General features: G+C 38.8%; 2 protein-coding genes across 2 annotated transcripts in view; both read left to right on the forward strand.

The window, feature by feature from the left end:
- MMP26 (matrix metallopeptidase 26) overlaps positions 1-12,434 on the forward strand; it is a gene marked incomplete at both ends in the record, with an annotated part of 52,562 nt that overhangs the window by 5,733 nt on the left and 34,395 nt on the right. The window contains 3 exon segments of the mRNA XM_080640631.1: positions 364-464; positions 468-482; positions 486-489. Of these exon segments, the coding sequence (XP_080496757.1) occupies positions 364-464; positions 468-482; positions 486-489 (120 nt within the window).
- On the forward strand, positions 7,001-7,945 carry LOC308233376 (olfactory receptor 52K1-like; the record flags this gene model as incomplete). The annotated part of the gene is made up of 1 exon (XM_080640308.1): positions 7,001-7,945. One exon carries the CDS (start codon positions 7,001-7,003, stop codon positions 7,943-7,945), a length of 945 nt encoding a protein of 314 aa, XP_080496434.1.

A 12,434-nucleotide genomic window follows, 5' to 3' on the forward strand; every position in this document is an offset into this window, starting at 1 on the left:
AAAGAAAGTTGTATAGCTTTCAGATCTGTTGAAATGCTTATGAAAGTTGATCCAACCTATTTGTAAAACTTGTAGAATCTAAGTTTCCGCCCCTCCTTCCCTCCATTTGGGGAGGAGGTTTTTGTGTTTAACCTATAACTTTCAATCAGTCTTGGCCATCTTTCCCTCTTCTATTTTACCACTGAAGATTGGAAGTAGTTAGAATTTGGCCCCATCCTGTTGCTTTGCATAGATAAACTCAGTCCTCTCATATCTCAGCAATACTCAGTTGCATAGTACCCTAAGGCACTGAGGCTTTCTAAAACCTTCCTGCTCTTGACCCTCCCCTCCCACTGTGACAATAGCTTCTGTCATTGTCCATAGACCATGGAGATGGTTGGCCCTTTGATGGGCCAGGTCATATCTTAGCTCATGATTTTTTACCAAATTCTGAAACTCCAGGAATTATCCACTTTGACAAGGGATAATATTGGTCAACTTCATAGAAAGGTAAAGATCTTATGTGGTGGGAATGCTAAAATTGGAAACTTGGGGATTTGTATTGATGGTCTCCATTTGGGCCTAGAACAGCCGTGGGCAAACTACGGCCCGCGGGCCGGATCCGGCCCGTTTGGCTGTTCTATCTGGCCGGTGGAGCCGAAAGAGCGGAGGGTTCTCTAGCTCTCCCCCCGCTCCTTCACCAGCAGCAGTGTTAACATGGCAACATCGGGAAACATGGCCGCAGCTCCTTCTTCTGAGTGGGCGGATTTACATCCGCCCATTCAGTAGAAGGAACAACCTCTCAATCTTCCAGAGGCTCCTTGTAATGCCCGCGGACGTCTCCCGACATCACCCTGGGAATGCATAGACACGTTATCATGGTGATGTAGGGAGACACGTCCCTGGAGAGCACAGTATCAGAGCCTTTCTGAGGTAAGATTCTTTTGATTCTTTTTTCTCAGTGAAATTGTAATCTAGGTCATCATCTGAGACTAGAGATGGGGAAGAGTGACAGAGGTTTGGGTTGAAAGAATATATAAAATAATTTTATTTATTCTTTATTGATTAAAATATTACATATGTCTCCTTTTCCCCCCATTGGCCTCTCCCCAGTCACTCTACCCCACCCCCCAGTACATGCCCTCACCCCCCTAGTGTCTGTTTCCATTGGTTATGCTTATACGCACGCATACAAGTCTTTTGGTTGATCTCTACTCCTCCCACCCTCCCCTGCCTTCATCAGTTTATGTTGTTCATTGTATTCTACAAATGAGTGAGATCATGGGATATTTATCCTTCTCCACCTGGCTTATTTCACTTAGCATAATGCTCTCCAGGTCCATCCATGCTGTTGTGAATAGTAGGAGTTCCTTCTTTTTTACAGCAGCATAGTATTCCATTGTGTAGATGTACCACAGTTTTTTAATCCCCTCATCTGCTGATGGGCACTTAGGCTGTTTCCAAATCTTAGCTATTGTCAGTTGTGCTGCTATGAACATAGGGGTGCATATATCCTTTCTGATTGGTGTTTCTGATTTCTTGGGATTGGTGTTTCTGGTTTCTTGGGATATTCCTAGAAATGGGGTCACTGGGTCAAATGGGAGTTCCATTTTTAATTTTTTGAGGAAACTCATACTGTTCTCCATAGTGGTTGCACCAGTCTACATTCCCACCAGCAGTTCATGAGGGTTCCTTTTTCTCCACATCCTCGCAAGCATTTGTCATTTGTTGATTTGCTGATGATAGCCATTCTGACAAGTGTGAGATGGTACCTCGTTGTCATTTTAATTTGCATCTTTCAGATGATTAATGACTTTGCACATGTTTTCATATGTCTCTTGGCCTTCTGTATGTCCTCTTTCGAAAAGTGTCTATTTAGGTCCTTTGCCCATCTTTTTATTTGACTGTTTATCTTCCTTTTGTTAAGTTGTATGAGTTCCCTATACATTTTAGAGATTAAACCCTTATCAGAGATAACATTGGCAAATATGTTCTCCGATGCAGTGGGCTTTCTTGTTGTTTTGTTGATAGTTTCTTTTGCTGTGCAGAAGCTTTTTATTTTTATGTAGTCCCATTGGTTTATTTTCTCCTTAGTTTCCACTGCCCTAGAAGCTGTATTGGTAAAGATATTGCTATGAGATAGCTGATATTTTGCTACCTGTGGATTCCTCTAAGATTTTTATGGTTTCCCATCTTACATTTAAGTCCTTTATCCACTTTGAGGTGTGTTTTTTTTTGTGTGTGTGTGTATGGTGTAAGATCATGGTCTACTTTCATTTTTTTTCATGTATCTGTCCAATTTCCCCAAGACCATTTATTGAAGAGACTGTCTTGACTCCATTGTATGCTCTTGCCTCCTTTGCCAAATATTAATTGAACATAATGAGTAGGAAATTAGGAGTCTTGCAGGAGAGAAATGTGAAGAGCATTAAAAGCTGAAGCAAGAACATGACACAGGATCTGAAAGGTAGTAAAAAAAAAAAGTTTAGACTGGTTGAGACTCAAGGAAACTAAGAAAATGAGCTGTGTAGCAGAAAGTGATACCAAAAGGGTTGCAGGGACCAGGTTATAAAGATACTTACTGGTCATTTTGGATATTGCAATTATAATCCATGAATTTTACCACTATGTATAAGAAAGATAGAGACTTTAATTCAGACATATCTTATTTTAATCTTAGTAATGTAGTGGTTAAGTATATGAAATGTGGAACCAGGGATATCCAGATTCAGATCCTGGCATCACTGTTATTAGCTGTAAAATTGTATATAAATTATTTAATCTATTAGTCACTTTATTTTCTCATCTGTTTAGTGGTATTTATTTTTCCAAAGGCAGCTGTGCAGATCAGTGAGAAATGGATGTTAAACTTTAAGCCTAGGGCAATGAACATGATGACCTTACAGTACATAAACATAATCCTTTTCCTTCATTTTATGGTTTTATAATATTTTGCTGATATATTAAGCAAATATATTCCATATCAAAGCACTCAGCAGACCTTTGGGAAATAATAATGTCCTTATTTATTATCTTAAGTATCAAAGCACTCAGCAGACCTTTGGGAAATAATAATATCCTTATTTATTATCTTAAGGGATAGCTAATAGCAATTACTCTACCTGAATGTAATTTAAGTCTTGTAGTTTGGGAAAAGACCCCATATCCCAGAGGACCACTGAATCCCCTGCCACCAACCTGCTTTGATCCAGTGTGATTAGGAGCGGAGTAAAACCTAGCTCTTGTTCACTGTGCATACTTCCTAGCAACTACTCCTTATAGAAACTGGCTCTCTGGATGAATCTCAGCTTTTAATTTGGGTGAGTTGGTACATATGCAAGAGAGGAAAGGGCTACATCCAAACATCTACATTTATAGAATTATAAGATTCTCAAAAAAGTAATTAATGTGTACCTCTTTGTAAACCCTTAGTAAAGTTAAAGTAAGTACTGTAGCCTGGCCAGTGTGGCTCAGTGGTTGAGCAACAATCTATGAACCAGGAGGTTACGGTTCAATTCCTGGTCAGAGCACATGCCCTTGCTTGATCATCAGTGTGGGGTGTGCAGGAGGCAACCAATCAATGATTCTCTCTCATCATTGGTGTTTCTGTCTCTCTCTCCCTCTCCTTTCCTCTCTGAAATCAATAAAAATATATTTTTTAAAAGAGAATTAATACTGTAGACATACAATATGGTAAGAAGGTGAAATGGACCTTTTTTCCACATAACTAATGTAAATGCAGCTACCTGTTGACGAGCTAAAGTATAGGAATACTCTAAATTAGAATTAAAATAACTTTAAAGCTGTTTGACTAAGAAAGGCTTTTGAGTCAGAGAAAGCCGTGATCAAAGAATGCATTTCTTTCCACTCAGCATTAAACGTGATTAAGCAACACTTATGGGAGGAAGAAAATTTAGGACTAAGGTGAAAAAAATCTCTGTTTAATAAGGCAATCAGTAGACAAGCCATAGCCAACCATTATTTTTGATGTAGTTTATCTTCAAACTAGTTGAGCTATACTAGATAAGAGAGAGGAGAAAGTAGAGAAAGATTTTCAGACTAAATTTCGTGGGACATAAAAATTTCTCCTGAATGGATTTTTTAAGAGGATTGACATCTCTTTCTAGCTCTCCCGTACCCACATCTGGATTTCTGTCCTAAAGAAAGACTAATAATTCTGAAAGTAATCAAGGTATGTTCTGATAAGTAAAACTGAGTGCTTTGTGCATTTAAATATCAGCTTATTTAAATAAATTTGTTCATATGGGAATGCACTTATCTGAGCATTAATTTGGTGTGCTTGAAGGAGCCTTTATGTAGTATTAGAAAATTTAAAGAGCCCTTGTGTGCTTGATTCTGGATATATTATTCCATAATATATGGTAACAATAAGAAAATGTCAAATGTACTAAAATATGTTTGTTTGCCTCTTTAGCCAGATGTGAGTACATATACCTAGGTCTTCTCTGAAGGAATATGTTAATTTTAAAAGGTTTTGGGAGCCAACGGAGAAATGTGAATAGCTTTATATTTCTCTGGAAGTGGAGATCTAGGTAATCAAGATCTTTAAGCCCACAGATAAAGCAGTAATTGACTTGAAACCTACCTCAGTCTCTATGCCTGGAGTCCTATCTTACAATCATAGCAGAGCAAAGCAGAAACAAAGTTCTACCAAGGAGAAGAAACTCTTTGATTTCACTACTAGAGGCCCGATGCACAAAATTCGTGCAAGGAGCTTGGCCCTTGCAGCCTTGGCAGCTGCCCTCGGCACTCACAACCCCAGTTTCATCCGGAAGGGAGTCCGGAAGTTCATTCGGCTGTCCGGTGTAATTAGCATATTACGTTTTTATTATTATAGATAGACAGATGTGGTAGAGACTACTCTTGTGAAACATCATCCAATGCCAGTCTTTGGGCTAGGTTATGCTAATACCTACCTATGCTATAGTTTCTAGACTGAGGAGAATTTAATCTTATAAGAAAGACAGAAGTCATAATAATATATTAAATAATCTACCTTTTGATAAGGTCTATCACAATCAAATGTAAGAAAACATGTAAAGATGCACAGAAAATTATCCTGCATATTTTTGTCTAAGCTAATTCAGCAGAGTCATAGAGGAGATTATTTTGACTAGATACTACAAGAAAGCTGTAGTTTACAAAGGGAAGAGATTATAAGAGAGGGAGAGAAAAATTATAATCAAAATTATGTGAAAAAGGGCACAATTTCACAAAGAGTATGTTGTTTCTGGAGAATAATTAAAAGTTTGGCATTATCTCGTGGGGGGCATATAAGGAGTACCTGGTGAAAAGGATGTTTTTTTTTTTTATACTAAATGCTAATTTGATCACATCATGCTTAAATGTTTTATTGGAGTCACATTATGTATGGAATAATGATCAAGTCCCAATACTTAATTTCTTAAATTACTCTGTGAAAGATAACTAACTTGTTAACATGTATTAATTAACTTAACCTTCCCAACAACTTTTTGTTTTCTTCACTTCACAGTTGAGAAAACTGGGGGAAAAATATAATAAGTATGAATAAGAAAACTTAAACCTTATTATGAAAATAAATGCATTTATTTATTTATTTATTTATTTGGAAATAAATTCCTTTAATACAAGAACATAAAAAGAGCCTATGATGGAAATAAATATGATCACATGCAAGGGGGGAAAAAGACAGAAGTGATAGCATTACTTATGATAGCTGATAATTTTCAAGAATTATTGAACTTTATTTACTCTCAATCAAATATCATAGTAACTCAAAGTAAATGATTATAAAATGGTCATTTAGTTGCATTATTTTTTCAACTAAAAATTAACATCTACAAAGATTCCAGATGATGTCCTTTTCATATTAGAATCACTAAGTATTACTTTCCTTCTTTTCTTCATAAAAAAATAATAATATGAACTGAAATCACACTAATAGTGTATAAATCAAAAGAGATACCAAGTACATGGGTCTCTGTAATGTCTAGGATCTTTAGACACAAAATAAAAGTTAAGAACTTGGTACATTGGGAAATATACAGAAGAGGTAAGAAATTAAAATTTTTAAAAAACTGAGCTTAAAATAAGTAGATACATAAGTTGGAAATGTTTCATAGAAAAGGAGGAAACTTAGTATAGGCATGAGGCAAACCTCAGGTTTTGTGAAGACTTCTATGCAGAAGGCAGGTGTGTCTATAAAAAGTATCACAGTAGGAAAGGGCAACCCAATCTCATGGCTCCTGGGTTTGGTTCTGTGACAGTACTAGGACATGTAATGGACTGTCTAAGACATGAGTATCCATACTTAAGAGTACTCACACATCAGCTAGAAAGTTATGTTTAAAAATTACTCTCAGATTCATTTCATTTATAATATCAGACATTTCTATCAAAAGCTAATTTGGTCTTATTAAATCAAAGTGTGAATTCAAAAAATAATATTGAATTTTATTGTACAGAGATATTAACCATGTTGGATTTTGTTTGTTTTAATATATTTTTATTGATTTCAGAGAGAAAGGAAGAGAGAGAGAGAGAAACATCAATGATGAGAAAGAATCATTGATCGGCTGCCTCCTGCATGCCCCCTACTGGGGATCAAGTCCCAGCCGGGGCATGTGCCCTTGACTGGAATCAAACCCAGGACCCTTGCGTCTGCAGGCTGACGCTCTATCCACTGAGCCAAATCAGTGCGGGCCTTGTTGGTTTTTTTGTTTTGTTTTGTTTCTAATAAATTGTGAGATTCATGACTTGGTTTATAGTAAGCACTTTGTGTCTGGTTGCATAGTTTTTGCCTAGCTTTACTAAGTTTTGTTTTGTGGGTTTTTTGGTGTTTTTTTTTTTGTTTGTTTGTTTTTCACTGTAAATTACAACCTTTTATGTTTTCTAACATGATATTTTGGGGTCTTCCAGATGCATTTTTCATTTGTTCCCAGACTTGGTGTGATGATCTTGGAAGATAACTTTGTCTTAAAAAGGTTTCCATCTACAAAAGACAGAGAGCAGCGGCACAATGGTACCAGCCAATAAATCTCAAACATCTCCAAATACCTTCTTGCTGATGGGCATCCCAGGATTAGAGCACCTGCATGTCTGGATTGGGATTCCCTTCTGCTCCATGTACATAGTGGCTGTGGTGGGGAATGTGACCATCCTGGCTGTGGTGAGGGCAGAGCGAAGCCTTCATGAGCCCATGTTCCTCTTCCTGTGCATGCTGTCGGTCACTGACCTGGTCCTCTCCACATCTACGCTGCCCCGCATGCTTTGTCTCTTCTGGCTTGGAGCCCATGACATTGCCTTTGATGCCTGCTTGGCCCAAATGTTCTTTATCCACAGCTTTACTACCATGGAATCAGGCTTCTTTTTGGTCATGGCCATTGACCGTTATGTGGCCATTTGTCATCCACTGCACCATAGTACCATTCTCAGCCATGCTCACATTGCCAAAATGGGAGCCTCTGTTGTACTCCGAGGAGCAGTCTTCTTTTCTCCACATCCCATCCTGCTCAAAGAGCTGCCCTACTGCAGGACTCGAGTCATTGCCCACACCTACTGTGAGTTCATGGCTGTGGTGAAGCTGGCATGTGTGGACACAGGAGCCACCAAACGTTACAGCCTCAGTGTGGCCTCTGTCATTGGTTCTTGTGATGGCTTTTTTATTGTCATCTCTTATGTTCTAATCCTCCGTGCAGTCTTTCGTCTTCCATCACGGGAAGCAAGTCTTAAAGCTCTAGGCACATGTGGCTCTCATGTCTGTGTCATCCTTGTTTTCTACTCCACAGCTGTCTTCACCTTCCTCACTCACCGCTTTGGCCACAATGTGGCCCCCCGGATTCACATCTTTATTGCCAATATGTACCTTCTGGTCCCACCTTTTCTTAATCCCATTGTGTATGGTGTTAGGACCAAGAAAATTCGAGACTATGTTCATAGTTTTCTAAGGGTAAAGTTTGCCTGATTATGCTGAAATTATGTGCAGAGACAGTATCAGAATGTGAAGGGAAGAGTACAAATAATTTATTTCATCTCATAATAGACATGACATTTCCTTCTGCTGAAATAAGACTTTTTATCAGATTCCAATGGGGAAGAGTAACCACACATTATAGAAGTTTCCCAATTCTAATGCAACTAGTAGGCACATTTTATTTTGTGTACTTCTGAATTTTAAGGAGCTTACTTAGAACTTGATAAATTGGAAAGGGGTCCCCTTCTGCTCCCTGCTACTACTGACCTTCTGTTATATGAGTGGGGGGTAATAGTGTATTGTCCAACAGGTAGTGATTAAAAAAGCAAAGAAACTCATAAGAACCTCAAAAAATTCCACAGGAACTATTGCCAAATGAAAAATCAATGATCACTCAATATTCTATAGAAGAATCAATATAATAAGATTCATGTCTTCTGAGTACAAGAAATACTTGCCTATTATTTTCACAACAATAGAAATGTAGAAAAGTTCCACATTGCAATAATCGTGTTCACAGATTACTATAATAAAATAAACCTTTATGAATTACCTTTCTCATGTTTCTCCTGTCATACTTATGCATCCTTTGCATGCTCTGTTCTGTTTGTAAAGACTCCCACTTTCATCCAAAAAGTAAGTTTTTTTTTATATCTTCATGGTTTTACTTAGAATGCTTCCCTTTGTCCAGGCACCTTCTTATCTACAAAAAAAACTTAGTTATACTTCAAGGTACATCACCTGTTTAAACTCCCCCATGTTAGTAGAAATTTTATTTCCTCAAGTAAAACTAACTAAAAACTGTCCCTACTATTATTGTGAAAAATGTCACTATATACTATAGTTAACCTGGTATGTCTTTGTCCAATTAAATTCTTAATATAGTTAGAGGTTAAGTGCACTGGCTCTAGAGTCAGAGTGCCTGGATTCATCCTTTATCTTTGTCACTTACTTTCTGCATATCCAGTCACTTTCTGTGCATTATTGTCATAATTAATAAAATGGGGATCATAAAATTTCCTTCTCTATAAGAATTTTAAGGATTAAATGAGTGAAAGCACATAAGAAAGGCATTTATACTAGAGCCACATGGTAGACTTTAATAAATAAACACTACATAACTGGATTACAATAACAAGTATAATTTTGCATGTTTATTATATGCCAGACTTTGTCAGATATGTATGAGCAATGTACACATGCAAGCATATATTATCACCAGAATCATCAGAGTTTTAGTGCAATTTCATAGATGAGAAATTTGGACTCAGGGAGTTTAAATAATTTGCTCAATGTCACATGTTGATTAAGTGGTGATGCCTGGATTTAAATAAACACAAAAGTACTCAACCCCATACTTAAAGAGTATCCTCCATTTATTTTTTATCACTAATACCTCTCAGTATCTATGAACACATGAATTCAATGAATGCTTCTGAAGGAAGGAATGATTCTATAAGACATTTGAATTTATGTGTCCTGTATTTTAGAACTCCTAATCATGTGATAGTTATAATTAAGATACTAGCTGAATTAAAATCATAAGGACAGGGTTAATGGTGATCTTTTTGTAAGATAATGGAGAAAAATGACAATGATAGTAGGAGTAGGGACAGATCTCTCTCAGGCTAAAGAGAAGAGAATCCTTATGGAAATGTAAACTTTGGGAATATTGCCATTATGTTGGGTATTTCCTGAAGATGAATTGCCAAGATAGACCTTTTGGCTGTATTTTCTTTTTATTTGGAGTACCATGAATTATGCAATCCTATCTAATAAAAGAGTAATATGCAAATTGACTGTCACTCCAACACACAAGATGGCTGCCCCCATGTGGACACAAGATGGCCACCACAAGATGGCCAGCAGGGGAGGGAAGTTGGGAGGGACCAGGCTGGCAAGGGAGGGCAGTTGGGGACGATCAAGCCTGCAGGGGAGGGCAGTTGGGGGCTACCGGGCCTGCATGGAAGGGCAGTTGAGGGGGAGGACCCAGGCCTGAAGGGGAGAGCAGTTGGGGGGGACCAGGCCTGCAGGGGAGGGCCGTTGGGAGGTGGACCAGGCCTGCAGGGGAGGGCAGTTAGGGGCGATGAGGCTGGCAGGGGAGGGCAGTTAGGGGCGATGAGGCTGGCAGGGGAGGGCAGTTAGGGATGGCCAGGCTGGCAGGGGAGGGCAGTTACGGGTGACCAGGCCAGCAGGGGAGGGCAGTTAGGGGCAATCGGGCTGGCAGAGGAGCAGTTAGGCATCAATCAGGCTGGCAGGGGCATGGTTAGGGGGTGATCAGACTGGCAGACAGAAGCAGTTAGGGGCAATCAGGAAGGCAGACTGGCAAGCAGTTGGGAGCCAGCAGTCCTGGATTGTGAGAGGTATGTCCGAATGCCGGTTTAGGCCTGATCCTGGTAGGATCACCTAAACGGGCACTCTGACATCCCTCTTGGGGTCCCAGATTGGAGAGGGTGCAGGCTGGGCTGAGAGACACACACCCCCGTTCACGAATTTCATGTACTGGGCCTCTAGTTTAATTATAATACATTCCTTGACAATTATCAGAATTGTTTATATGTTACATTTCGAAATATGAACTAAGGAGTTAATACTTATAAGCTATCTACCAATGGCTCTCAAATTTGAATGTTTAACAATAATAGTCACAAAACTAAATCTTCAAAAGCCCTGAATTAAATTCTAGTCAAATAAAAGAGATATGCAACTTATTCATATATTCATACAACAAAAATCAATTTATGGGGTGGCTAAAATGTGCCAGATTGTGTTAGATTCTGAGGAGAAGTGAGCAAAAGAGAAGTTTATGTCTCAGGGAGTTTATATCCTCATGGAAATGATATAATTGAGGGATGTTCAAATGCATAAATATACTGGATATTTAGTGCTTTCAAGTAATAATATTGATTTCTATAAGAGCACATAACATAGTGTTTTGATCTAGTCTAGGAGAATTAAGGAAAGCTCCCTTAAAAATGGCATTTACTTAAATGCTGATTAGGAGTTAAAAAGAAAGAGAGGTCCTGAATGGGGTGATAATGTTACAGGGAGAGAGAACAGGATGTGTGAACATGTGTGGATCTTAAGATAGGAAGGGGTGTCATGCATTCAAAGAACTGAAGGAAGTCCATTTCATGGGCTGGAATAGAGGGTGAAATGAAGAGTTGCTGAGTAAGGCTTGGATAGTAGCATGCAGGGGTGTGTAGGGTATGCTAAGGATTCTCAAATTTATACTGAAAACTAGACAATATAAGTTCTATGCACAGGAGTGACATAATCAGGTTTGCATTTTAAAAAGATCCTTGTGGGCTTCCAGTCCAAGATGGAGGCATAGGAAGACCCTGAATGCACCTTGTCCCAGGAATACAATGAATTTACACCTACAGACAGAGCACTCCTTCCTGAAGAAGAACAGATCTGAATGGACAGCTTCTGAGAAAGAGAGAGAGAGAGAGAGAGAGAGAGAGAGAGAGAGAGAGAGAGAGAGAGAGAGAGAGAGAGAAACTTCCAGCCACCTGACTTGCCCATGGGACTCCCCTCAGCTTGCACACACCCTAGCATGGCTCCCACCTAGGTGTGCCTTGTCCCTAGGACTTCCTGCAGATTACACCTGCTTTAGCCACAGTCCCAGGGGCTTCGCTCTGGCAGTTCCTACAGTTCCAACCCCCTCCAGCTTCAGCTCCAGATCTGTGTGGCTTGCCCTGGGACAACCTGAAACTCAGTTTCCCTTAAACTTGGTATTGTGCAATATTTTTTTTCTAAATCTTTTCTATTGCTCCTACTTTAATCTCAACTCTCTGTGTTTCTGTTATATAGTTTATTTACCAAACAATGGCTTTAATTTAGTCAATTAAAATTTACTTAGTGCATACATTTTTCCACCTTTTTTGGATTCTAATTGCATATAGGAAATTAAAACTTAATTTCACTTTAAGTTTTACTTATGGAGTTGCCAAGGTCACAGGAAAGTAAGATGTTTTAAACTATTGGTTTTGAAGAAAGCTATGAGCAATTTGTATAGAATTATAACTGCAAACAGGTCACTGCCTTCTTTTACTCTAAGTTTAACCTCATAATAAATGATTCCTCAGCCCTAACTCTTCTCCTACAGTACCTAAGCCATACACGTCACCTCTTACAACACACACACACACACAACACACACACACACACACACACACGCACACATACACACAAATTAGTTTTACAATGCTCCCAAACATCTGCTCTTTTAAATTTTAAATTTATTGGGGTAACATTGGTTAATAACATTATATAAATTTCAGACGTATAACTTCATAATACAACGTCTGTATACTCCATTGTGTGCTCACAACCCAAAGTTTACTCTCCTTCTGTCCCTTTAACTACATGTGCTACCCTCAATAACTGGCTGTAGGCTTTGTTCCCCAGAATATTCAAGCCAAGTAAAGCACTTTGCCTAACAGAGAGGCCCCTAGAGACCCTGGAGTGGGGAGAG

This window comes from Plecotus auritus (genome assembly GCF_963455305.1).
Source record: "Plecotus auritus genome assembly, chromosome: 9".
NCBI lineage: Eukaryota > Metazoa > Chordata > Mammalia > Chiroptera > Vespertilionidae > Plecotus > Plecotus auritus.